The sequence below is a fragment of the Neophocaena asiaeorientalis genome, unplaced genomic scaffold (genome assembly GCF_003031525.2).
Source record: "Neophocaena asiaeorientalis asiaeorientalis breed wild unplaced genomic scaffold, Neophocaena_asiaeorientalis_V1.1 scaffold204, whole genome shotgun sequence".
Taxonomy (NCBI): Eukaryota; Metazoa; Chordata; class Mammalia; order Artiodactyla; family Phocoenidae; genus Neophocaena; species Neophocaena asiaeorientalis.
This window is the reverse complement of record NW_020173922.1, coordinates 3,696,737-3,723,979: the sequence shown is the minus strand read 5'-3', so window position 1 is coordinate 3,723,979 and position 27,243 is coordinate 3,696,737. Positions and strand designations below refer to the sequence as shown.

General features: G+C 52.1%; 2 protein-coding genes across 4 annotated transcripts in view; both read right to left on the bottom strand.

Annotated features, from left to right (window-relative positions):
• Positions 1 to 12,594: 12,594 nt before the first annotated feature.
• REEP2 (receptor accessory protein 2) lies at positions 12,595 to 18,833 on the bottom strand. 2 transcript variants are annotated; one of them, XM_024752315.1, is made up of 8 exons: positions 18,667 to 18,833; positions 16,638 to 16,710; positions 16,272 to 16,348; positions 14,968 to 15,088; positions 14,633 to 14,746; positions 14,130 to 14,277; positions 13,902 to 14,032; positions 12,595 to 13,816 (listed from the first exon to the last, which is right to left on the bottom strand). In XM_024752315.1, exons 1-8 carry the CDS (start codon positions 18,696 to 18,698, stop codon positions 13,748 to 13,750), a joined length of 765 nt encoding a protein of 254 aa, XP_024608083.1. In that variant the 5' UTR covers positions 18,699 to 18,833; the 3' UTR covers positions 12,595 to 13,747. The 2 variants fall into 2 exon arrangements, with proteins under 2 accessions (XP_024608083.1, XP_024608084.1); XM_024752316.1 differs by having other exon boundaries at positions 12,608 to 13,816; positions 14,130 to 14,271.
• A 1,686-nt stretch (positions 18,834 to 20,519) lies between these two features.
• The window catches only part of KDM3B (lysine demethylase 3B), a 58,752-nt gene continuing 52,028 nt past the window's right edge, over positions 20,520 to 27,243 (bottom strand). For both annotated transcript variants that reach the window (XM_024752212.1, XM_024752214.1), the window contains 5 exons: positions 26,590 to 26,709; positions 25,215 to 25,354; positions 24,758 to 24,934; positions 23,784 to 23,918; positions 20,520 to 21,937 (listed from right to left, as the gene is read on the bottom strand). In XM_024752212.1, the coding sequence (XP_024607980.1) occupies positions 21,857 to 21,937; positions 23,784 to 23,918; positions 24,758 to 24,934; positions 25,215 to 25,354; positions 26,590 to 26,709 (653 nt within the window). In that variant the 3' untranslated portion in view covers positions 20,520 to 21,856. The remainder of the gene's footprint in view (positions 21,938 to 23,783; positions 23,919 to 24,757; positions 24,935 to 25,214; positions 25,355 to 26,589; positions 26,710 to 27,243) is intronic.

Genomic DNA, 27,243 nt, shown 5'->3' with positions numbered 1-27,243 from the left:
GGTGTAGACGCGGCGCGGCTGCCGAGGCTGGTGTAGGGGCCGGTCCTGCGGCGGAAGCTGGTGGCAGCGGCGGCGGCAGCTGGCGTCGGCGGCTCCCCGAGTTCTGCGCGCTGGGATCTCTCGCGACTCCCCGGATCCGCCTCTATTTGAAGGGTCTGGAACGACATGGATCCACCTCCTTCGTGACGTACATGGCCATAAATGGGAAACAGGAAGCCCTAATATGGCAAGACCAGCCGGGAGGACCCGGAGTGACGTGAAGCCCCCTCTCCAAGAGCCATAGGCACTGCCATCCCGCACCCTGGGCCCGACGCCGGTTCCCACACCCTGGGTGCCCAGGCCTTGAGGAAGCTTAGTGCTCAAGCCACAGCTGAGGACTCCCGGACCGAAGCTGCTCCGTAGCTCCCGGCGTTGCCCCCGCCCCTTCCCTCCGCCTTCTTCCCTCCTCCCGGAGCCGGAAACAGCCGGGCCATATCTGGGCGCTCCAAATAAGGCGCTGCCCATATAAGGGTTGTTCCGGCGGGGGATCCTTCCTGCTCCTTATATGGCGTTTCCGGGTCGCTGCTTGCTGTTCCCTGCCTCCCTCCCTCCTCCCTGGTTCCGAGCCGGGAGCCCTACGCGCGCGCAAGAGCCGGGGACGCCCAGGCTGGGAGGGTTCCAGGCGCGTAGCTCTATGCGCTTCGAGGCTCCCGGCGGGGACTGGGCTGGGAAAGCCCGGGCCCTGGGCGGGGGCGAGGGCGAGTAGGACCTGGGTTCTGCCACCGTGATCCAGGGCTCGCCCGCCTACCTCTGGGACCGTGGGAGCCGGGCGGGAGCGAAGGGGAGGAGCTGCTGGGCTGGCCAGGGCAGAGGCCGCCCAGGAGAGGCGGGGCCCTGACCCCAGGCCTCGACCAATGGCATGGTGCCTTTCCAAGTGTCGCAGGGGAAACTGAGGCTAGGAAATAACGGCCAGATGGTTCCTGGGTTCCTTCCTGTGCGGTACAGTGGGCCATCTGCTTCTCCGCCATCTGCCAGTGGGGTGGGGCTGCTGGAGCTTGGGGATCCCTCTGTGCCACCCGAACCAAAAGGCTGTTCTCTGGTCCCTCTGGGGAAGATCCCACGTTTGGGTGGTTGGACGAGGTAAGCTGATTGCTTCTGGAGAGACCTGAGTGCTGTTCCCACCACGAGCTGGTGGTCCCTGTGTTGGTGGGAGACTGTCCCACCTTTATCCAGAACAGGTGGAGGTGGGGCGGGAAGTGTGGGAATCTGAAAAGGAGGCTTCCCTGTGGACTGTCTGGGGACCCCAGGCTGGCTCGAAGAGAGGACCTGCTTGGCGGGTTGGTGCTGCCCTCTGGAGGTCCCTCCAGCTCGGTTCCCCCGGCCCCTGGCCGAGTGGGCTCTTCCGCCGCCGTCTTGCTCCCCCTCCCGGCTTCTGTGCTGGGCGCTGCGCCAGGCTGGGGGAGACTTAGACGCAGTGAGCGCGAACTGAGCAGGCGCCGCATCCTGGGCTACCCCTGCAGTCCCTGGGGAGCCGCCACAGCCGAGGCGCCCAAATCCCGGGCGGGATAACACTCCCCTCCTCGAGCCAGGCCAAGGGCGAGGGTGGGAGGAGAGGGGAGTAGACTGGAATGGTTCCCGCAGGTCTCCCAGGAGCGGGACGCAAACGAGGAAGCCCTCCCTGTCTCGTCCCCGCCCTCCTCCCCACAATCAAGTGCGCAACCAAAAGAGAACTGGGATTCCGGTAGGGGAAGGCTTCTGCTCTAGCTCTGAATCCAGGGGAGGTGGTGTTTTTCTGAATTTAAAAAGAAAGCAGAAAGTGTGTGTGTGGAAGGAACTTGCTGACGATATTGGGAGGGAAGGGGGCGGGTTAGGGTCTGCTTGAACCTAAACAGCCTCAGGAAGTAGGTGTCGGAGGGTTTAAATTGGGGGGTTCCCTCTGTCTCCTACATACACACACACACACACACACACACACACACACACACACACACTTTCTTATAAAAACCGGCTTAAGGAATCCGGCAGTGAACCAGGGCTCCCTCCTCTCTGTGCTCTAGGTCTGAACTCCCCATCCCAAATGCTAGGGCCTGGTGGGTGTCCACTCCCACCGCCTACCGAGTTGTTGTTCATTAGGAGCAAGAGTGAGGCACCTCTCTGAGGCCTCCTGCTGGGCAGAAAGGCCAGGCCAGTCAGGGTCAGATGTCTTGTGTCTGAATGCCCATTTTGCCACTTCCTGGTGGGGTACCTTGGCCAGGATTTTTGTATCTTTCTTCAGCTGTAAAAAAGAGCTAACGTTGGGCTTCTCTGGTGGCGCAGTGGTTGGGAGTCCGCCTGCCGATGCAGGGGACGCGGGTTCGTGCCCCGGTCCGGGAAGATCCCACATGCCGCGGAGCGGCTGGGCCCGTGAGCCATGGCCGCTGAGCCTGCGCATCCGGAGCCTGTGCTCCGCAACGGGAGAGGCCACAAAAGTGAGAGGCCCGCGTACCGCAAAAAAAAAAAAGCTAATGTTAATGATGCCCACATGGAAGGATTGTTGTGAAGACTGAAACTCACGTGGACTGCTGTCCACGTCCTAAAGCACAGTGCCTGCCTTGCTGTTGGCATTCAGTAAACAGTGGCTATTTTTATTTATGACCCCCACAGGGTCACCCACAGCTCACCCACCCATCCTCAGCCTCCAAGCAAACCCCAGTGACCCTTTTCTGAAAAGTTGTACAGAGAAGGAGAAACATTCCAATTCTAACACAGCGGACATTGTCCTGAAGAGCTAATCGGAATCCTTCTTGCAGCAGTAGTACATCATTTCCTAGAGCAGAATTATTTCAACCTTGACTGTGCAGCAGAATCACTGTGGAGCTCTGAAAAATAAAGGTTTTACCCTAGGCTAACTGAATCACAATCTTCCTGAGCTCATGAGGGCCAGAACTAAGCAGGCACTTTGTCCTAGGATCCTTCTTCTGTCTCTCAGGAGATGCCCAGACTCCAAGAGCACATCTTCCTCCCCCAGCCAGGGCAAACCGGTTCCCCTGTGATTCTAATGTGTAAACTGACCTACAGTATCTTCAGGTCCTCACTGAAGCTGGGCACTTGAAATCCTAACAATCTACATCTTTTGCTTTGCATGTCCAACCTTTCTTTTCCTAAGTGCTCCCTGCCAGCTATTTCCTCTGGAGAGCCACCCCAATCCATGTGGTTGAGGGAAGAGAACCCCATCCTAGTTCTAGGAGAGGGTATGTCACCCTTGCCTGGCCATCTGTCTAGGACGCTTCCATCCAGCAGTCCAGGAGCATTCCATCTCCCTAGGCATAGCCACTGAATCAGGATGGGCACATGACCCAAACCAGGCTAATGAGAATCTCTTCTTGGACTTTTTCTGGAACTCTTGAACAAGGGGAATTCTCTTACCCAGGTGGTACTAAGCCAATGGAATGTAAGCCTGGAAGCCATCTTGCCATCAGGACTGGAGAGCTTACCTGAGAATGAAGCCAGTGCAGAGAAAATTAGAAAATAGATTCACACATAGAGAGTAAGTCTCTGGATACAGCCTGAGCCTTTTAGTTACACAGGTCAGTGTATTCCTTTTTTATTTAATAAAACTTATTTCAGTTTCTGTTACAACCCAGCAGGTTCTGATTAATACACCCATTATACACAACAACAAAAAACTTTTTTGAGGACTTTCTGTGGGCAAGGCCTGGGAATAAGGCCTAACACATAGGCCCCTGCCACTGAGAAGCTTACAGTTGGGTAGAAGCAAGCCTGGATTCCATGTTACAAGAGAATTAAGAATAGGCAGCAGCCCTGTTAGCCACCAGAAGTCAGTTACGCTACAGAACATAGAGGATAGGGGGCTGGGAAAAGGACAAGGATGATATTTTGGAGGAGAAAGAACATGATGAGGAACAAACTTTGTGGTGAGGAGATGAGAGGCACTTTCAGGCCGGGGTTGGGGAGGGGGGCGTTGGCCAGGAGAGTCCATGTGTGGTCTGTCTAGAAAAAATGCGCTGGAGTAGAAAGCGTTCCTATTGGGAAGTAGTAGGAGATACAGATGAATAAAACATTCATTCTTTTAAAAAGAGGTTTATTGGCCATTACGTGTATCAGACACAGTGCTAAGGAGGAGGTGGCCTTTTCAACTCTGTCCTGACTCCACGGTATATGTCCCTGGAAGGCAGCTTCCACCCAGAAACAGTGACAACAGCTGGCTCAGAGCCCCTACACACTGCCCACCTTCGCGCTCGCTGTGAGGGGGCATGAGTGAAAAAGAAGCCCGGCGGAAAGCCTCCTCCTGGACAGGGTTATACTGCTGGTCTGCCTTCTCAGCAGTGGGGCTGGGAGCATCTGTGTTATCCCCATTCTCCTCTGGTCTGTCTTTTGGCCAATGGTACACTTTTGTTCGCTGTGACTGGGGGGACAGAGAGGGGAGGAGACATGGTGAAAAGAATTGGCCCCTCCCAAGGAGGGTTTGTGAGCACCCAACTTGTGACCAACAACCCAGATGGGACAACAGGTCTGGGGCCTAAAGGAAACCAGGTTGGGAGAAGGAAGGCCCTGAGCACCCTGGCCCGCGTGTCATTGGGGCCTCAGGGGGGCTCGGGGATGAGTCTGGGACTCTCAGACCTTGCCTGCTGGGTGACTGATGCCAAAAACCCTGGAAAACTTGAGAGGCCCTCAGAGGGTATGCAGGTCTGAGCTGCTATCTGTGCTCAGACCTTCCTTGCAAACCAGAGAAGAGGAAGAGGCAGAGGTGAGAGCAGAACTGAGCTGGTCCAGGGCAGCTGAGGCTGCAGGAGAAAGCCAGTGGGAACCATCATGCCTGACCCAGGGTTGAGCAGGCTGCAGCTCTCGGAGTAAAATAAGCCCCTTTTTCCATTGCCGCTTCCTCCTCCCCAGCCCCAGGCTACGTCAGCACCCACATGTGCTGCTCAGATCGTGGTTTGCCACCACTGTGGCCCGCCCAGGGCTCAGGAAGTGACTCTTGCTTTGGTTCTGTCTGGGGTGCCTGTCACACTTTCCGATGGCTGATCGGCTCTGCTGGAAACGTGGAGGGCCTGGCCTTCAATGGGTCTGGGGGTAGCTCTGCTCCCACCCCAGGGAGGGTCTTTGGGTGCAGAGAGAAGAAACCTGAAGAGGCCAGGTATGGGGTGGGACAGAGGGTGCACTGAGAGGGTGGGGAGAAGTGGAGACATGGAGGAAGGGGGGAAATGAGAGAGAATCATCCCAGAGTGTTGTAGAGTGAAACCATCTCATCTTCTCCAATTACAGACAGGAAACCAGGTGCCAGAGGAGACCCTGAGCCCTAGGATAGGTGGAGAAGGGCAAGTTCTGTGATAGGCCCATGCAGAGTGATGCTGAGGCCTGAGGAAGAGGGGGGTCCACTGGGCTCTGAAGAGGTGCCTGGCATGCGCCCTCCAGATGGCATCCAGGGCTGCAGGGAAGAGCCCATGGAGGACTGGCCCAGGTGGGGGTCTGCCTGCGAGAGTTGGGGTCTGGGCTGCTGTCCTCAGAGTCTGCCTGAGGGGTCATGTGCCGGACAAAGTTAGGTAAGGCCTGAAGTGGAAGTCACGGAGGTGGCTCAGAGGGGCCATTGAGGGAAGAGGGAGGGAGTGGGTCAAGATAGACGACCTTTATCGTTTAGGCCTGCTCTCCTGGTCCTCTCTGCCCCAGAGTATCCTGCAGATGCAGAAAGAGGCCGCTGTCCCTGGACATCAGTCCCTCTGCCCCGTGCTGAGTGGCCCCTCTCCCAGGCTCAGGGCCAGCAAGATCCTGGGCTTAGAGGACAATCCATCCTGCGGTGGCTTCCTTGCTCCCCCCACCCCCAGCTGAGTGTGCAGCAAAGCTGGCTGCAGAAATCTCTGGAAGCTCGTTGGGCAGGCAGAGGGAGGGGAGTGTTACATAAGAGCCCACTGATGTGCAGGAAGTCTAGAGCAGCCTTTAGATTAGAAAGGCAGCGTTCCCATCCAGCCCAGAAAGGCAGGAATAGCAACTGCGGTTATTTCTGGCCCCTCACCACCACCCAGCGCCAGGGCTGCTCAGCTTCGTGGTGGGTGAGCTTGGACTCTGCAGACCTGGGGGGAGGGCAGGGAGCGGGGACAGGTAGCCCCTGGGGTTACCCCACTCTGGTACTGGCCTCACCGTCCCCTCCCTCTAAACACCAGGATGCTGAAATCGGTGGTGGTGCTCGTTTCCTCTGACTTTCCTTAATCTCTAGATGCATTCTCTATCCTCACCCCACCCCCAAGACACATTTACGATGTGACAGCCTCCGTGCTAAACACTTGACAGGCATTTGTCCTCACAATGCCTTATGAAGTAGGTTCCATTCTCATCCCCATTTCACTGAAGAGGAAACAGGTTCAGAGAGGGCAGGCGACTTGCTCAAGGTCAGAGAGCCCGGCAGTGGTAGAGCCAGGATTCCAATCCAGACAGTCTAGAACCCTCTAGCTGAACCCCAGCTCATCCCAAGAACTGTTTTCTGGGGCCCCAGAATGAATCAGACAAAGCTTTCATCTTACCGGGGTTCTTGAGTCAAATCAAATAGGGGAAGCAGACACGTGAACACATCATTTCACTTCATTCATTCAACGATTACTTATCACATATCTGCTCCACTCTAGGCATTAAAGATATAAGGAGAAGTAAGGAGGGTTCTCCCTTTTTTGCAGGTCATAGCCCAGTAAGGGAGACAGACAAGTAAACAAGCAATTTTAACAGTGTGATATGTGCTATCATGGGGGAAGCACAATGACTGTGGGAGCCCCTAATCCAGCTCCCACCCACTGACGTGGTTCCCAGTCAGTCAGAGAGCCGACTCACCATTTTAAAATAATTCCAGGAGGCTGGGTGGGGGAGGAATGGTGGTGAGACCAGCCAGGAAACCATGCAATCATCCAGGAGAGAGGGTGAGGTCTGGGTGCATCAGCACCAGCTATCACAGAGACTCTCTTCAGGGGCCGCCGAGTCAGAGGCAGAGAGCAAGAAAAACTGACACCCACATTTACTGACAGGCATCTCAGCCCAAAGTGCATCCATTTCCCATGGTATGGAGGCAATAGGATAGTTAGAGAGGCTGGATGGAAGAGTCCTCTCTTTTTCCTCCTCTAGTCATCACCCTATCTGGTCTACCCATATTATGAGGAATGCTGTTTTAGGGCAAAGTCAAAATGAGTGACTGAAGAGGAAGCTGGCACCCAGAACCAGGGAGAAGAGCTTCACTTGGGCAGAAGCTGCACTTCTGTTCCTATCAGCAAAGGGAGGGGATCTTTGGAACTGAAAGGACCCAGTTTCCCTCTGGTCAAGCCACAGAGAGAGCCATCATGGCAGGATGACGATGTCTTTAGGCTGACATCGGACTCATTGTTTTTTTCCAAAATATATTGCAGTAAAATATACATAACATAAAATTTACCATTTTAAGTGTCCTATTCAGTGGCATTAAGTACATTTGCAATGTTGTGCAACCATCACCAGTATCCATATGCAGAACTTTTTTTATCATCCCAAACAGAAACTCTGTACCCATGAAACAGTAATTCCCCATCCTGTTCCCTCCCCTCTGGCCCCTGGTAACCTCTGTTGTAGTTTTTGTCTCTCTAAATTTGCCTCTTCTAGGTACCTCATGTAAGTGAAGATATTTGTCCATAATATTTGTCCTTTGATGCCCGGCTTAGCATAATGTTTTCAGCGTTCATCCGTGTTGTAGCATGCATCGGAATTTCATTTCTTTCTAAGGCTGAATAATATCCCATTGTATGTATGTACCACATTTTGTTTTGTTTATCCTCTCATCTGTTGATGGACATTGGGGTTGTTTCTACCTTTTGACTATTGTGAATAATGAATATTAGTGAGCAAGTATCTGTTTATGGATTCTGTTTCTATTCATCATTCATCTCATCTCAGCAATTACCAGAGGGATTCAAGTTAGATTTAAGAAGGATTTTCTGGTTCCCTACTACCAATGACCAAAGCAGCAGCATCTCCCTCTTTGGATAGTTTTCTTAACTCAAGTCTCTTCTACCTCCTCTAATCCCACCCCTAGACTGGGGTAATGCCCAGAATGGCTGCACTGGTATTAGAAAGAGGCTTTACAGGGGTCACTTCGGGGTCATAACTCTGGATGGTTTATTTTTAGGAGCTGGGTGGCAGGGGTCTCACGGTCTTCTCCTGGGCTCTGGGTACTTTTGCCACCACTACCCACCCCAGACCCAGACTTTCTCCTTTCCCTGGCAACATCCAGGCTGTCTCCCTTTTTCTCTCCCAGGCTAAATTGGGAGTGTGAAGCTGCTCTTCTTCCCAATTTAGCTTTTGAATTAAAGTGAGAACTGAATGTGGCTGGAAAGCTGACTCCCATCTGTGTGTGTGAGGGAGAGAAAAGCAGAGCAAGTGAGCATGAGCACATGCGGGGGGGGAGTCCAGGCGAGGGTAGGTGATCTGGGCAGCCGCTGTTTAATGCAGACACCCATCCTCAGGTGCAGGCAGACAGGTCAGCAGAGAGATGCTGAGGTTGGAAGGTTGGTGTTTTTCCAGGAGCAGAAGAATACTGCATGGATATCATTCGAACATTCCAGAAAAATGTGCTGAGTTCTTATAGTGTGCCAGGCCCTGTACTAGATGCTGGTGGACCAGGTAGACCCATCACCTATGCCCTGGCTTTCAGTCCAGTGGGGAAACAGGGTGATGTATGCTGTCAGGGAAGAGAACAGAAGGCCACAGGGGCCTGGACTGAGTGTGGTGTCACATCTAAGCTGAGAATTGGAGCACATGCAGGAGCTGACCAAGTGAAGCAGGAGACCAAGAGCGCTCGGGCAGAAGGCACTGCGTGTTCAAAGATTTGAGTGGGCCTGGCTTCCCCAAAGGAGGACGCTGGCCCCGGGAGCCCACCAGGTGGGCTCAAGAGGGCCAAGAGCTCCCATCTCCTCCTCGTCCTCTTCTTCCAGGGAGAACAGAGCCAGATGAGAATGACTGGGCCAGAGAAGTCTGGGAGCACGTGAGTCCCTTCTGCTCAGGCTCTAAATAGTTGAGGCAGGGGGAGGAGGGAAGCCTCAGATCTCCTCCTGAGTCACCACTCAGAAAGCTGGACCTGGCAGGTCCAAGATGGACATAGAAGAGAGGAAATGGGATCTCAGTGGCATCAGAGGAAACAAAGGCATCAAGAAGGGTCTCTGCTTGGTTTAACTTACTCCATCCTTTCCTGGGAGGCTGGCTGAGTTGGTCTCTGGGGGACCTGTCCTCTTCTAACCAAATGGCAATGAATCATGATCTGGCTGAGATAGGAACAGATCGAAATCTTGGCAAAGAAAGACCTTCTCTTGACGGGAAAAGGAGAGAGCTCTCTGGGGGGCCATGCATTTCTGTCAGCTCTCTAGCGAGTTTCCCAGTGACAGGCACAGCTAAGGGATGCTGGTGTAAAACTTGCCATTAGTATTTCAAGCAGCATTATTTATTGATCACTCATCTGGCTGGGGCAAAAGGAGAGGGTAATACATTAGGTATTCAGGGCTGGTGGGGTCAGTCTGGGAAAGAAGTCAGGCAAAGGTAGGTCATTGAGGAGTCTCGGCCCTGGCTGCTGGAAAAGTACTTTGGGATTCCAGGGTTTGGAGATTAGGGTCTTTGTCTCCTTTTTCATCCCTACAGTACCCCAGATGAAAATAAGGGAAGGGGAAGGGGACAGGGACACCTGGGGGCAGGCCTGGGACTGCCACTGTGGCCATCAAGGAGATCATATCCAGGGAATCCTGCAGCTAGGTTAGCGTTCCTCTCTCCCGCCCAACCCGTCCCTCCCAAATTCCCTACCCCTTGCCACCTCTTGGGTCCCTCTCCAGACCTGACCCTGAAATCAGCTCCAGCATCCTCTCTAGATGCCATTTCAGAGCCCAGGTTGGGTTCCTTGGGCTGTAGGGCCCTCCCAGGTTCAGCTTGGCAATTTCCCTGCTCCCAGGAGGTGCCCGATCCTCGCCCAAAGGGAGTACCTGCCCACTGGGTCTGACCATCTCCTGTGCACACAAACTGGGGTTAGGAAGTGATTGAGAATCCACAGCTGTCCTATCTACCCACAAGGATGCTTTCTTCATGAACCTCCAACTCCAGGGAGTGGGGTATAAAGCATCCTACTCAGCAGACTGACTGCTGAATGTAAGACTGTCCCCGGCAAGGGCCAGAGAATCCCACAGTGGGAGCGAGCTGCGCCATCTAGTGGGCTCTTTTCCTCCTTGCAGGCATCCCTCCCACCCATCGCTGCCTGCAGCCTAGATAAGCGGCAAGCTCTCAGGTAGAAACCAAATGGCTCTAAGACTTGAGGTGCTCTCCTCCCCCATGCAGGCCTGACCCAGCTCAGAGAGCGAAAAACTGGGGGGAATTTGTGAGGGAGATGATCACGTACTGGCTGATATTTAAGGCAGTGGGGAAGCCAGCAGTACCTTTAGGCCTGGAAACAGTCTCTCCCTATTATCCAGAATGCCACATATATGGGGACCAGAGCCCCCAGAGCCCCTCCTTCCTCTACCTAACACCCTTTCCTCCAGGCTGAGCAAGGCTGGGCTCAGCTCTACCGGTCAAGGAAGAGCTGGCATAGGCTGGAGCGGCAGCTACCTTTCCTCTGACATCACAGCCTGGACATCCCATTTTAAGCAGGTTCTTTGGGTGTGGGGCACACACAAGAAAGGGAGGGGGAGCCAGCTGAAGCAGCTTCAGGCCTGAGGCCATTTTAGCCAGGGACCTCCGGCCTGGAGGGCTGCCCAGTGTCCCCAAGATGGTCTGGGCATGGGTCACAGGGCTAGACCTCAGCCCCCACTCCAGAGCTAAACTCTCTTAATGCCCAGTGGGAATCCAGGCAATGATCAAGCACTCTCCACATAGCTCTAGCCATACACCTGTTATGACTTCTCTTCCCCACTCCCCTGGCCTAGAGAGATCTATTGAGGCAGAGGGGAGAGGGTAGGTGGTCCCAGGGGACGAGACAGCAAGGGGTCACATATACCCAGATGTGTCTCCCCAGCCTCCTCCCCCACATTCTGTTTGTCACTCTCCATCTCTCCTCTCCTACCCTGCACCACAGGGGTCAGGCCCTGTGCCTAGTTCTAGGAGGCTGAATGTTTCCATGGCAATGGACCAATGAACTTGGAAATCTGAGCATGTTTCTGTTGACACAGGGAAACCCAGATGTGCACGGAGAGCCTGGCAATGTGGAATCTGGCAGTGACCTCCTTAGCCACTGGGGATGGAAGTGTGTCATCTGAGTGTGTGTGAGTGTGTGTGTGTGTGTGTGTGTGTGTGATATGCAGCAAATGGGATTAAGGTTAGAGAAGGCCTAACCTGCTTTCCTGGCCATATGGTAGCTGCTAGCAGGAGACTGCAGCATCTTACTCTCTGGAGATCTTTCTAGAACAAGGGTGTCTCTCCCCTGAATTCTACCCTGACACTTCCTCTCCTTTCTGATAGAGAAAGGGGCCAAATTGCCCAGAGGTCAATGGTGAAAGGAATGCCATTCAAAGGTCTATTGACTGGAAGAATCCAGGAAAGATGAAAAGGACATCTCACACCCCACCTCCACTGCCACCTCAGTTCAGGAGGTTCTTGGCCAACTGGCTCAAGTGTGGCAGAAGGACATGCCCTTGTGATGCCAGGGAAGGGAGAGGAAAGCCTGATGTAGGGACATTTTGCCAACCTTGGGGTCCAGGGCCTGGAGTTAGGTCCCCACTCATACTCCCTACCCCATCCCCGGCGGCTATGCTTCCTCTGTTTTCCTTCCGCAAGGCTGAGCCGCTATTTCTCTTGCTTCCTTCACCCTCCCCCTCCTCCTTCCCTCCCTCTCTACTCTTTTCCTTTGTCTCTTCCAACGCTGCCTCTGATCCTCTGTCATCCTTTCCTTCTCCTGGCTTCTACCTCAGGATCTCGTCCCCACCAGCTGTGCCCCTCCACCCCTGGAGACCTTGGGTCTACCTCCCCAGAACTCAGACTCCATGCGCTACAGCCCCCCTCCTCCTTCTCTCCTCCACCCCAGCCCAGCAGCTCAGGGCTCGACCCCTCCCTCCTCAGGCCACATGGGCATGCCTCACTGGCCCCAGCCCTTGGTTCCCTGTCCTCCTTGTCTGTCCCCAGGGTCAGACATGAACCATGGGGCTGGTTCCTCATCTCCACCTCTCCCCTCATCCCACCTATCTCCTCCTTTCAGTGTCTGGCTCACCGTTTCTAGGCACTATGGGCATCCAATCTCCTGGTTCTGACCAGGAGCCTCCATATCCCACTCTCTCTTCCCTGGGGGCCTCATCATGATCTCTGTCCCTCGAGCTTACACCTGGCACTTTCTGTGAGGTACCATAATGTGCAGGGGTCTCAGGGTAAGATTCTGAGGGACAGGACAACCTCTGAGGGTTGTCGCTCGCTCTTCTTAAGTCCTGGCCCCGCCTAGTCCCCTGGCTCTACCTCGAACCTCAAAACCATCTTCCCAGACTGAACCGCCTCAAGCCTATCTCTTACCTTGGAGATCAGAACTCCTGGGGTTCACAGTCTGGCCTCTTCCCCCCTCCATCCCACAGCTGAGCCCTGCTTCTCACTTGAAGTCCTTCCCACCTGTGGACTGGTAGAACAAGAACAAAGCACAGAGGCCAAAATAAATGAGGTGCCAGAATTTGGTTTATTGGCTCATCCAGTGCGAAAGGTCCATTGTGCACCCTCTTTCCATGGATTTGGGAGCCCCCTGGCTCCTAATATCTTTTTCTTCATACATTCCTCCGAGCCCTGACTGAAGCCACGGCAGAAGCTGGGGCAATGTGTGGGGCAAAGGCTGGGCTCTGACGGGGGTCTGCTTACATGGGGCCTAGTCTGCTTGGCATAAGACGAGGACCCTAGGGCGAAGGAAGATGGGCCCCCAGGTGAGAAGGAAAGGAACCAGCTCAGCAAGGGCCTCTACTGAGGGCTCTGAGGGGTGGAGCCTAGTCCAAGGGCAGGGCAGGAATGGGAGGAGGCAAAGGGGAGAGGATCAAGGGCAGAGGAGGAGGTGAGAGGCCCCTCAGAGCCCTACTCTCTCATGGGCTGGGGTCCTCTGAGGCTCAGAGAGTAGGACGGAGGGCTGAGGGTGGGGGGAGGTTACTGCTAGAGGGAAAGTCCTTTACTCAAAACCCCCCAGCTCTAGACCCAGAAAGATGCACACACACGTACACTCTCACACGCACATCCCTGGAGCCCCAGCTCTTTTCAGTGGGCGCATGTAGCACACAGCCCTACCCAAGGCCCTCAGCTGCAGCTCTGGCCTGGCCCGCCTGGTCACTTTAGTGCACACTAAGCCCGTGTCCTCCATTCACAGCTTCAGGCCCAGAGCCCCTGCCCAGGTTCTCCGAGGCCTTCCCCACTCCCTCCCTCTCTCCCAGGGCCTTCAGGCCTGTCTCTGGTCATTCTGGGCTGTGACTGGCCCCCGACCCCGACCCAGGGAGAGCGGTGGGACCATGTTAGGACTTCAGACAAGGGAATGGCCATGGTCTTCAGCAAGGCACTGGGTGGGCGGGGTCAGGGCTGGAGCGGGGAGAAGAGCGCTCAGGCTCTGAGGAGCCCACACCTCCTCGAGTGGCTCAGTCCTCAGCTCCTGGTCCAGCCTCTACCCTCAGCCCCCACAGCAGGGCCTCCCTCCTCTTTTCCAAGCCCTTCTGGGGGAGGGGCCACTGGGCAGGCACCAGAACCAGCCATCTGAGAGGCCCTAGGGCCTGAGAATGAGGGCTGGCACAGTGTGGAGCTGGGGCTCTGCAGCCTGGGGCAGGGGGTGCGTGCCGAGGCCTCAAGCGGAGTCACCCCCCGTGGAGATCTTCTTCTTGGGCCGGGTCTTCAGCGTCTTGGAAGCCAGTGGCTGTGGGAAGGAGACAGGAAGACAGAAGGCTCAGCCTGGAGTTGCAACCCCTCGCCATTTCCCCAAGCTCTGGCCCAGCTCTCACCTCAGCTTTGGGCACTTTTTTGATGGATTTGGCCCTCTTAGGGGCCTTGTCTCCCATGTCATCCTCAGAGATCTCTGTCCGGGGATCTGCCTGGTTCGTGCCTGACCTTAAACTCACGGCAGGGTCATCTCCTGGTTCGGGGAGGAAAGGAGAACAGCGGTCTTGCCTTTCTCCTACCTGGCCTCCTTGCCCCTGTGCCCCACGCCCAGCCCTGGGCCTGGCCTGTACCTAAGTCCTCAATGGTGTCCAGGAGGCTGCCAGGGCTGGGTCTGAGGCGGCCGTCGGGCCCCTGCAGGGGCAGCGCATCCTCGTCCCGGATCAGGGTCAGGTCCTGCATGCTGAAGCTTCGGAGCTTCTCTGACAGCACCCCCTGGCCCTAGGGTCACCACCACGCACCGGGAGAACCGGAGGAAGGGGCGGGGTGGAGATAGAGGTCACTGTGGGGCACTGGGCAGCCACTGGGCTCAGTGCTGTCCCCGCAGTGTCCTCACCCCGTCCTATGGCAGCACTGACAGGCTGGGGCCATGTTTTCCCTTTGGAGAGATGAGGAAACTGGCCCGTTGAGTGGAAGTTCCTTAGCTGGAGGGTGTTAGAGGCAGGACTGGAACCCTAAGCTGCACAAGACCCCAAACCTTCACACACCTGAGGACCTGGTGGATGCAAAGGGGCTTGGCCAGGGGGACGAGATGAGCAAAGTGGGGCCCTGGGAGCTGGGTCTGCCCCCATCTCACCTTGGCAGCAGCCGTGACCGCGGCATTAGCGGCCAGGTTCAGACCCCTCTTGCCCACCCTCATCATGGTCTCATAGCTCTTGTCTCGGGCCTGTGTGATGTACTCGTCGATCTCCTGAGGGGTCGGAGGGGAAGCAGGAAGAGGTGAGGGGTGGGCCCTGCTGGCCAGGCCCTGCCCTGCCCTTGTTCACACCTGGACAAAGGCACTGCTTGCCCCAGGAGGCCAGGGCCCTGCCAGATCACCCATAGGGAGAGCCACGAATGCACGTGGTTACAGGCACTGGGCTGCCTTGACCTGGGGCAGATGGGAAGGGAGCTTCCCTCGTCCCAACAGACCTTCTCCTTGTTGGACAGTGTTGGGTGCACGAACTTGCGGTAGAGCACGCTGGAGCCTTTGGTATAAGGGGACAGCAGCCATATCACAAAGGCAATCTTGAGCTCAAAGTAGAATGGAAACCTGTTGGGTGGAGAGAGGCAAGCGGCGGAGCCTGGGGCAGGGAGTCAGGAGGTGCACCGACTCTGCATGACCCTGGCTGGCCCCCCACCCCTTAGTGCACTGAGGTCCCCATGTGGCTCAGGAGACTGGTCAAGGGGAGGCTCAACTGAGACTCCCAAGTGGGAAGGGGAGAGGTGATCCCGCAGGAATTCCCCGCAGCAGTGGCTCTCCTCACCCTCTTCTGACAGAAGACTACCCACTCCTCTGTCCTGGGGTCAACACCACGGCGAGATCCCTAAACTTCCAGGTGCACTCTTGGGTCCTCACCCCATTCTCTTCCTGCCCTTCCTCCCATGAAGAAGCCGGGCTTCTCCAGCTGTGCTCTGGATCCACCCCTTGATGCCATGGCATGGCCCCTGCTTTTAAGGATTGTTCTCCATTCCCCAAGGCTCTTTCCCAGGCCACACACTCCTTCAGGTCTCCTCCATCCTCATCAAAGCTCCCTCCTTTGCTTGTGTCAAGAGGCACCTACACTCACTGTTCTCAATTTTTAACCCATTACTCTTTCCTAATTTGACCCCATTCAACTTCCTCTTCTAAAACTGTTTTTCTCAAAGGCCATAGGCCCTTGAAATCTACAAATGCAAGGATGTTTTGTCCTCTGCCTCCGTAAAACTCTTTTCTTTGGACTTCCAGTGTACCATGCTACATTAGTCCTCTCTTCCAAGAGGCATTTGCTCATTCAGTAAACATTTTTGAGCTCCTGCTGTGAATACACAGATGATTAGGGCATTCCGTGTCCTCAAAGGACATATATATAGTCTAGTAGTGCCTAGAAAAAGCCTTTGAAATACAAGCATCCAGTGTTTATAAGAATGAGTCATACGCTTATTTTACAAATAGGGAAACTGAGGCCTAGGAAACTGTGACCTGCCAAGGTCACGGCAAGTCCGGCAGAAGCAGGTTTCCTGAATTCTATTGTGGTGATTTGGCTACCACCAGAAAGAAATGTGAGGGTTATATCTGTTCTTATTCTGCTGATCAAGCCAGGCCTGGATGGGGATTGGGGGGAGGGGACACCCAGGACCCCATGGAACTGTTGGGGGATTCCACCCTGGGTCTCAGTCTTCTGTTTGACTGGCTGTGTAGAAGAAGTCAGAGGCCCTGGTCCCTCAGAATGCAGGGAGGGGACACTAGATCTCACCAGGAGAGCACAATATCTGTGAGTGTCTCGGCAGTGGTGAAGAAGGCAAAGACGATCCAGTACATCATCCATTTCACCTGAAGGTACAGAGGGTGGTGTTGGCTGGGGCCTTGGGGGAACACCCAGGACCCCACCTTTGCCTGCCAACCATGCTGGAGGTGCTGTGGGGGATGCTCAGGACCTCAACTTTGCCTGCGTTATCACACCAGACCTGGAGGAAAGGAACACACAGGAACCTCCCCTGAACCAGGTCTCATTAGTGCTGACAGCATTAGTACAAAGTCATCCCCACCTGTCATGTGACCCAGTGTCCTCCCTGATCTCTGCCACGTGGGTTGGGTGGGAGATAAAGGGTCATACACTCACATATTCCTTCACGTTTTTTGTCTTCACGGCCTTGTAGGAAGAATAGGCTGGGTACAGGGTGCCAAAGATGAGCCTAGGGAGGCAGGCATGGTTACTGGGCCCCTCGGCCAAGAGCAGTAGCCTCTCCCTCCCAGCTCTGCATCAGTCCCTGGGTAGGTAAGGGAAGAATGGACAGAACTCCAGAGTGCCACATCAGCTGGACTGATGAACTCAGGTCAGGGGTTTAGGTCAAAGCAGGCAAGCCTGAGGTGATACACAAGCATGGAAGCCCCAGCCAGCTAGGGTGATGCCTCATAACACCCCCCACCCCGCCCCTTTATTTTTTGGCTGTGCCGCACAGCGTGTGGGATCTTAGTTCCCCAACCAGAGATCAAACCTGGGCCCCCGGCAGTGAGGGTACCGAGCCCTAACCACTGGATGCCAGGGAATTCCTCTGTAACCCTTTATTCAGTTTTTCTCCAGCCCCTGAGGCACAGAAAGACCCAGAGGCCAGAGGGTCTGATGTGGCCTCTTCAGCCCTGATCCTTGTTTGTGCATAAGCATATCAGGGGTGGGGGTCTGGTCACTGCCACAGGGTTGTCTTCCTTCTTGACACCACTCCCATTCATACCCATCTGCCCTTACCCTCTACCTCCCTGTTGCAGAGCCAAGCTGGGTAGGGCCACCTAACAGGGCACTCTACCTGGCAATCAGAGGTACCACTGTAGCCCTTGGGGCCTGGGGAGCAGAGGGCACAGGGGCAGGAGGCCCTAAGAGAGGTTTATTCCCCCATGTAAACACTTTTGGGAATAGGCTCAGGGTAGTGTGCTGGGCTGGAGGTCCTGGCTAGAGTGGAGTCCGGTGTTGATCCCATCAGAGATCACATACAGGGCACAGGTGAGGGAAGGAGAGGACCGATGCCGCTCAGCGAGCTCATTCACACGAGAGAAGCAGACACTGGGAAGGTCACAGGGAGGTCTGAGGCCCCCGGATTCCCTCTGGGGTGGGATGCGGGAGAGGCAGGAGGGAGACTCTGGTGGGTCTAGAGGAAGCCAGAACACAAGCACATGACAGCAGGGAGGGGATTCTGGGGTGTCAGTCCCCCAAGGTAGAGGCTTAGGGGTAGGGACCTGAGCTGGGGCAGGGGTTGGCTGAGGCCCATGTGGAGCCCCTGCCAGGCCCAGCCCTTTGACAATGTGTGGTACTGCCTGTTCCCCCATGGACTTGCCTCACTGAGGCAGGACACTTCTGAGGAATAGGCTTTGGAGATGGGGTGGGGGGCGGAATCCTCAAGGACAAAGTCCCCGGTTGTGGGAGAGGGTGCCCTCCTGCAGCCTGGGGGAGGTGGGAGGGACGTAGCTGGCAGCCTGAAATGAAGGCCACCCAACACCCTCCCCTCCACGGCTTTCACAATTCCAGGCTGGCCACACACATCCTCTCCCAGTTACCTCCCACACTTTGTCCTCCAAGCATCTCTGCTTCCCATATCCCGTCCTCCCTGGGGGGTCTTCAGAGCATGTGCCCTCACCCCCCAGTCTCCTGACAGTCAGTGGAAGAGGCAGGAGAAACCCGGCCCTTTGGGGAGGCCAAGGCTGCCACGGCCCTAAGCTATGGAATGAGGAGGCCCTGCCTTGCTCCCCTGGCTCTTCCATTAGCCCTCTCCCCAAGGGAGATGAGGGCCCAGGTTTAAGGAGCTCCTCCAGTCAGATCTGCGACGTGGGGGAGGGGACAAGCCGCCTCCCCTGATAAATCAAGCCGTGCTGCCCAGCCCCTGGGGTGAGGGAGGGCGAAGAAACAGGGAAATTAAAAATAAAAGGGGTGGGAAGCCAGGTCTGCCATGCTCCTCTAAGAGTTCCCCCTCCTCCAGGTCCCACACCTCCACGTCTCTGGGGACCCCAAATAGGGACGATGTGCCTTTAGGTGACTCTGCTGTATGAAGCCACGGAGTGGTCCATCCCGGGCTTCAATACCCCTCACCTCCCATCCCTAGCCCCCATCCCCCTCCCAACCGGCCGCGCCCCGCCGCCGCCGCCGCCGCCGCCGCACTCACACCACCAGGCGAGAGATGATCCAGGACACCATGGCGGGGCCGGGCGGGGCGCAGGGCGGGAACCCGGCCCGGGCCGAGGATGCAGCTGCTGGAGGCCGAGCAGCGGCGGCAGCAGGAGCCGCACTAGCAGCAGCACCCGCAGCAGCAGCCGCCGCGGGGGCCGCTGAGCGCCGAGCCGCCGCCGTTAAAGGGGAGGTCCTTGCCGCAGCGGCGGGCCGTGGGCGGTGGCGGCTCTTAAAGGGGAGGCCGCGGCGGCGGCGCGCCCCCTGCACCTGCTGTCGCCGGGCATGCGCCTTTGACCTGCCTTCTTCTAATCGCTTGTTCACCTTTCTTGGGTTCCAAGCCCTGGGTTGAGGTCCTCAGAGGCCTTCACGGTTCCATCCTGACATCCTAGCCCTCCTCCTGCCCTGCCCACAACAGTCTGAAAGAACATCCCACGAGGAATAATAGCTATGACTTATTGAGTGCTTACTGTGTGCCAGGCCCTGTGCTAAGAGCTTCACATGCATTATTTCAGTGACCATCCTGTAAGATAGAGGTTATAGTTATTCTCATTTTGAAGGTAAGAAAATGGGAAGCTTTAGGGAGGTTCAATAACTTGCCAAGGGTCACAGAACCACAAAGTCATGTTGCTAAGATAGGAGCTCAGGAAGTCTACTAAACGGGCTACTTCTCCCAACTGCTGACTATCAAACCCTCCTCCCCCATCACAGGCCGTCAAGACACCCACCCAGGAAGTCCTGAAGTCAAAGGTAGAGGGGCATCTGTCCACCCCACCATCACCAATCACTCCAGTTGGAAAAGGACCTAACCCCGTTCCCAATCTGATCTGCTTTTTCAGTTTTATAAGGGAACTGAGCCCTGTGCTCTCAAGGTGGATACCCTGGGGCAGGGGAGTGCCTCTTGGTAAACAGAGGCTGGTAGAGAGGCCTGGGATCCAGGTAGGAGATGAATCCAGGGGCTCCAATTCCATCCCCATCAGCAAGCACTGGCGGCAGTGGATGCCCTAATTCTGAAGACATTTATATCCAGAATGTAGGCTAGCCTGCCTCCTGATTTTCACCAAAGCAACAAAGCTCCAGCAACCTCTGCAACCCCCCTTCCCCCACTGCTTTCCTTTCCTGTGCCATTTCAAAGCTTCTGCATTCTTTATGTCGAGGTGTAATCCTCTGATGACCATAGCATCAACCCATGCCCATCCAGGCTGAAAGGACATGCTCAGAACTCTGTATTTCATTTATGGTCCTATTCAAGCTCAGTATCCTTGAACCACACAATGGTCTATTTCTACCCGGATAATTGTATTTCCAGGCTGAAACACTTTGGAAGATGTTTTTCCAACAGGATCCAGAGAAGCAGCTTCTGATGACCCCTCTTGCTATTCTTTACAACTTCCTCTTCAAAAGGCCTTTTCTAATTGGAACGTAGTCTCTCCTCACCCTTCAAGCCACTTTAATTTCATACGTGGACAGCCAGGCCTCTTGTTTTGATGAACTTTTGTCACTGATTGCCAAAAACCTTGCTCTGGCCACTTCCCATGTCCTCTTCCCCCCAGACTGTTCAGGAAGGTAGGAACCCAGCTTTCCCATAGAGCATAAACTATGGAAAGCCCATCTTTGCTCCTACCCTCTAACTCATGTAGCACCTTCCCTTCATCCCCAAGCCCTCAAACCACAATGACCTGGCACTTCCCTCTCCCAATTGGACACATTCGGGAAGCAAAGAGTAATAATCGGATGCAACAATGTAATGATGATATGAAAATTAACCATCCTCCACCTCCAACCCCATCCTCAACCTGGCCCTGCGTTTTAGAACGGCTGGCACAGGAAGAATTTAGTCCACTACAAACAGATTTGTTAGATTTTTAATAAGAACATGGAAATCCCAATCAGCCCTTCAACAAAATTAAAATACAGAAAGTGAAATTAAAAGTATTCTACAGTAAATGACTTTTATTTAAAAAAAAAAATGTAACTGTGAACATATAAACAAGCCTGCAGGGCACTACAGTACAGCCGGGAAGATAGATACATTTTCCAATGTACCTTTGGGCCAATGAATTCCATCATTTTCAAATAAATTCTTAATAAAACTCCACTGAGTTGGAAAGTTTTGCTGAAAATATTTCCGGACAAAAAAAACCCCCAAAACAAAAAGCCTCATGTAGGAAAGCAAACTTTCCTTCGCATTTGGAACTGTAAGAGGAGTCCCAAGGGAACGCTGGTAATAGATGGAAATGGGTCCTGGAGTCACCAGTGTGTGTATGCGTGGAACACACCAACAGCACAGACATGACGAAGTTCTTTCTCAAGATGGCTGTTCCCTCAAGATAGGACTGAGATGGGATGGGGAGAAACTAAAAGAATCCTACAAAGCCAATTCTTTAAAATTCTGCTTTGGCTGATTTTTGTGCTATAATGGGCAGTTGATTTCTAAAAATCTTATTTCTTCAAAGAGTTTTATCGAAAGGAAGACTAAACGTAATGTGCCTTTCCTCATAATCCAGGAAAACAACTGTGGTATTTCAAAAGTTCTAAAAATATCTACTTTCATGAAATAGTAACTATTTCACTACAAACCTATTTTTCACTAAATACACACATTTCCTAATCCTGGAGCCCCTTGGGAAAAGCAGTGGATTCCCCCTGGGTCCTTCAAGACTCCACTGTTTACAGGAGAGATGGTGGGGAAAGGCTTCACCCGGCTCCCGGGATGGGGTGTGTCAGAGGTCATGTGCAGAGACACCATCAGGCTTCCACCAGGCGTGTTTAAGCAATTAGCCCCCACTTGTACCAGTTACGTGATTCCCCCTACCTCCAAACACATTCCCACTTAACTAGGCACAAGAGAAAAAGAAAAGAAAGGTGTGCCCACATTCCTGGTTTCCACGAATCTCAAATCATGAGAATGTGCAGGAAAGCCCAGCGATATTCAGGCAATTCAGAGTCCCAAAAGGCCACAGGATGGGGATGTGGCACCCTTGGCTTGGAGTCTGAAACTGTGTGTGTGAACAGTGCGACTTTCCTGTGTCAACCTTCAGTGTTGAGGCAGCAAAGAGTGGCTGGAGAGTTTGTAATACTGACCACACTGGCTCCAAGTGAAGGACCTCTGCTCCAGCAGAGAACCCTGCTGTATGTGTTGTGAGTGAAAGACCTGCTTCACAGGCGAGCTTGGAATTTCTCCACGCCTAAGACCTTGCCAGCTTGGATTCATGAGCCTTGAGGGTGCCAACAGCATCTTTCACTGCGTGATAAATGATGTTCTTCACCTGGAGAGAGCAATCAGCACAGTCAGTTTATGGCAGCCACAGACTGTGTTCTGCAAATGAAAATGTTATGTCCTACACTGACTAAAAGCCTTCTGATTAGTGAGGAAAGCCCTCAACCAGGACTGCATGCTTCCTAAATCAATCCCAAAAGATGATTTACAAGTCACACAAGATACATAGTCTATATTCAAAAAAGAATGATTTCATCATCTGAAAGGCTATGTAATCACCATCCTCTATATGCTGGGAACTACTGTTAAGCTCTTTATGTGGACTTTCATTTAATCCTTACCATAATACTATGAGGCAGATTCTATTATTATCCCCATTTTACAGATGAGAACTGAGGTTCCACGGTTAAGAATCTTACCTGAGGTCCTGTAGCTAATAAGAATGCACTAAAACAATAGTGGGCAGGTAGGATTTATTGGGTATTTTTCCCTTTTGTGCTTATACATATTTTCTAATTTGTCAAAAAGGAACACACATGTGAAGTAAAAGTTATTAAAATAAAGTAAACAGGATAAAGACGGTTTTAAACCAACACTGTGATTATTTCTGAGGAGGTAGAATGGGAAAGAGTACATGGAGGCTTCAATAATGTAGTTGTTGTATATGTATATATTGTGTATGTGGTACGTATATGATGCTTTATTTCTTAAGCTGAGTTATGGGCACACAAGCCCCCTTTGCTGTTCTCTATTACATTTTTTGTATTAATTCAATAAATATTTACTGAGTACCTACTATGTGCTAGGGAAAAGCAGTGAATAAAACAGTAAAATCCCTGCCTTCATGGAGCTTAAACAGCTTATGTCCTAGTAGGGATAGAAACAAACATAAAATACATAGTATGTTAGATGGTGAAAAATACTACAGAAGAAAATAAAGCAGTGACAGAGGATTGGGAGGTGACATGTAACAAGTAGAGACCTAATGGAGGTGGGGTCTGAAATATGTATGCCTGAACACTTGCATTATATATCTATAATATCAATGTTATCTATTTATCAATGTGATGGTACTTTGTATAAGAACTTTATGGTTGAAATACTCCATAATTTTGAAAAAGGAACAGCAAAACAGATCAAGTTCAGGGTTAAAGGTGATTATCTACCAGCAACCAAGAAAAATCTACAACCTCATGGGACACTGACCAAAGAAAACACACCTGAGTCACAGGCACGATGGAGGAAAACAGGTCACATGTGAGAGGCTGGAAGAACGCCTATTCAGATGCTGAAGTTCTGCCTGGGAAATCTTGCTTCCTTACATTCTTTTTCTTTTTTAATGTTATTAAAGCATCCAAATATATTAACAATGAAATTCTGCCCTTCAAGTTCCAATCCATTTCTGAGCAGAGGAAAACCTAATCTGATTGTCCAGCTTAGATCTACAAGTGGGAAACAACTCTTAGGGACATGGATTACAGTCCCTAGCAGGGCTCTAAGGAATTGAGTTTGCACAGAAATTTGCTGTGAGAAGCAGCTTCGGGGAAAGAGGTTTAGAACACATTGCTACAGTGCTTTTCCCACCTGACTGAGGAAGTCAGTCTAGTCAGTTACTAACACGGATACACTGTATCTTCCAGGGGCAGAGAAATAGAAGATTGTCACACTGGAAGTGACTAGGTTAAAAGATTCATATTCTCTAAAAGCAAACCTGAAGAGGACTGATTAAATACTTCCTGGAGGGAGGACTCCATACCCCAGACATGGGTCCCTTAATCATCTCTCTGCAGTTATACTGCCCAGGTAATATCCTCAGAAAGCAGAATGTGCCTCCTGTGTATGTAGCCTAGTAGGAGATGAGAAGACAGGGTTGGGGTGGAGGAGGAGTTCTTTACCTGCAGTTTATCCTCATGGTTTGTATGAGTGTTAGAGAGATGCCTGAATTCCTGAGTCAGGCGGAAACAGTGCTTTACATGCTCTGGAGATACAAAGTCTTCTGCTACTTTTATGCAACTGTATAGATTGTGCACCTGGGAAAGGAAAAGTATAGAGGCAAACATCAGGCACTAGAGAGTCAGCAACAGGTGGAAACTGTCCATCATATCGTTTAAAAAAACACTTTAGAAATACTTATGATATTCCATTTTCATAAAGACAACAAATGCAGAAAGACTGTAAGCATACATTTATAGATGAAAATGTTAGTATTTGCACAGAAAAGGATCTGGAAAAATACACACCAAACTGTTAACAGTAGGCTACTTTCTGGTGAAGGCAGGACAAGGGGACTGAAAAGGGATATGGCATAGGTAGCTGAACAGAGACTCACCTTTTTTTTAATAGTCTCCCTTATTTAAAAATCTTTAAATAAGCATTTAAAATTACATGGAAGGGGGACTTCCCTGGTGGCGCAGTGGTTAAGAATCCATCTGCCAATGCAGAGGACACGGATTCGAGCCCTGGTCCGGGAGCATCTCACACGCCGCAGAACAACTGGGCCCATGAGCCATAACTTCTGAGCCCGCAGGCCACAACTACTGAAGCCTGCGTGCCTAGAGCCTGTGCTCCGCAACAAGAGAAGCGCTGCAATGAGAAGCTCGTGCACTGCAACGAAGAGTAGCCCCCGCTCACCACAACTAGAGAAAGCCCGCGCGCAGCAACAAAAACCCAACGCAGCCAATAAATTAATTAATTAATTAAAAAAAATAAAATTACATGGAAGAAAATTAAAAATCAAAAAATAAGTTGCACTTGAAGAGCAATCAGTCTAACCCAGCCATTTATATCTACTGCCAGATTAGCAAGAAACACAGATATAAGGAAACTATGGGAATTGTGGAGCCAGCCCTACCCCCAAGTTGGAACATACCTGGTGTGGGGCTCCAGCAGGTATGAAGACGGCATCTCCCAGGAACTGAACAATGGCCCAGCCTTGCACACCATATTCCTCATAGAGTCGCTTACGTAGGGTCTGGTCCAAGTACCAACTTTGGTCATGAATTGGATCATGATCAGGGGGATTCTCTTGGCCTTGCTCTTCTCCAACCTGATCATGAAACCATGATCAAAACCCAAAGATGGAAAAATCAATAAATACATAAAGATTATTAACAGGATAAATCCAACTTGCTGCAGTAACATCACTGGTGGGCCAAAGTTTCTACTTTATTCAATATCCTCTAAGTGTGGATTCAGCCCTATGGGGCATTTTGACAGAGGGCACAGGTCTTTAATGCCAAGGGACTCCACGTGAGAAACCCTAGGCAGGCTGTCTCAGCATCCCCAGACCCTTTGTCTGCGAGCTGGGAGCTCACCCAGGGACACACCTTTCGGAGCAGCTCCCGGATCTTCTCCGCATCCTTGGCTGCATAGATGTGCCACAAAGCACCAGGTTTCTCCTTTCCATCATGAATCCTTTGCTTTGTCACCTCATCAGCATCTCCCTCATCAATTGTCTTGAGCACCTCTGAAAAGAGCAAAGTGGCACTTTTCAACGTAACCAGCCATTTCAGTACCTCTGAGTGAAGCAAAATGTCCAATTCAAACAAGTTTAGTCTCTACTATTCTCTATCTCTCTGCAGTAATATAAGGTAGAATCAAAGAATCAAAACTCACATTGGTCTAAGCTTCCTACACATGGGAAGAGCGACCCTAATCTTCCATACTTAACAGAGACTCAGCATTTTTTGGAGATATAGTGTCCCTTTAAAACATATTTCCTGCTCAAACTGTGTAGCCATATTTTATGTTCAAATTGCAGGTTATTTCCTGCTGTAAGTAGGTGGACTGTATACTTTCTCAAGACCTCTTCAAATTCTAGGATTCTGTGGATTTAAGGCCATGAAGAGTAAAGCTTCTCTGGCAAATTAAGAGGCTTGGCTTCTATTCCTTGTCTGTTATGACGCTTTAAATGACAGCCTAATGGAAAGATGTGCAGATGTGTAGCATCAAAAGCAAATGTGTGGCAGGAAATATACCAAAGTAATGATATTGATTATCCCTGAACTTTGAGATTTTGAGTTTTCTTCTTTAAAATTTTGTTTTCTAAAACTTCCGTAATTAACACACATTAATTCTACACTGAGATAGCGGAGAATGCAATGCAGCAAAATATCACTTTTATGCTTCATCTCTGTGCAAATGACCTGGCTTTATCACCTATTACCCCACAGCTGAACTGGGTGATGGACCAAGTAGGCCAGTTTGCCCTTTCTTCTTTTTTTTTTGTTTGTTTTTGTTTTGTGTGGTATGTGGGCCTCTCACTGTTGTGGCCTCTCCCGTTGCGGAGCTTAGGCTCCGGACGTGCAGGCTCAGCGGCCATGGCTCACGGGCCCAGCCGCTCTGTGGCACGTGGGATCTTCCCGGACTGGGGCACGAACCCGTGTCCCCTTCATCAGCAGGCGGACTCTCAACCACTGCGCCACCAGGGAAGCCCTGCCCTTTCTTCTTTATTCCTCTTTGTGATGCTACATACTCAGTGTTAAAGGGCAGCATTCCCAGAGAGGGAATAACTCTGGTCAAAGATACACAAGTACCACTCTTCTCTGCTGCAATCACCCCTTTGTCTGGGCACCTACTATGCATCATGCCTGGCAGAGATTTAAGAAAAACCCACTGGACCTGACTGAGGAGAAAGACACACCATTTTACTCCTGAGGCTAAACCTCACCCTGCTGAAGCACTGGGTTCTAGAAATCATACCTTCATCATGAGCACCCTCCCCGATGGGGATCCCAACATACACCATCACATTAACTGCATCGGACACATCTAAGTGAAGATTTGTTGTGCCAACTCTTCTGTCTTCTGCTGTTATCAAGCCTGAAGGTAAAAGGAAGATATGCAAGGTGAAAGGGCAATATTCTGTTGTTTTTTTTTCTTTTTTGACTGCACCACAAGGCTTGTAGGATCTTAGCTCCCCGACCAGGGATTGAACCTGCGCCCTCGGCAGTGAAAGCGTGGAGTCCTAACCACTGGACAGCCAGGGAATTCCTGAAAGGGCAATATTCTGAAGAATCCATATAGACCCTACAAGTGAAAACATACTCGAAGATGTTCTTAAATGTGTAACACTGGGAGAATGACGTATATCTATTTATCAATAAATAATTCTCCTCGTCCCTTTTCTAGTGTTTTACAACTGATTTCGAGCTCAGTTGACACTATCATTAGCTTTGGCCATCAATCCAATTCCACCCTCCTAAATGATCTCTCCCCTTCAGAAGCAAAACAGATATGGGCATTATGGACACTCAAATGAAGCTTGGCTTTCACAGTGATTTAGGACATTACTGTGACTTCACAAAGAGCTGGTTGGGTAGCATGGTACTCAGATGTCTTCACTCTTATCTTGTC

Coding starts and splice junctions, on each gene's coding strand:
- REEP2 (XM_024752315.1), bottom strand. CDS start 18,698: ATGGTGTCCTGGATCATCTCTCGCCTGGTGGT. Junction 16,711..18,666: donor ATCATCTCTCGCCTGGTGGT/GTGAGTGCGGCG, acceptor CTGCCTCCCTAG/GCTCATCTTTGGCACCCTGT. Junction 14,747..14,967: donor CACTGTCCAACAAGGAGAAG/GTCTGTTGGGAC, acceptor CCGACCCCTCAG/GAGATCGACGAGTACATCAC.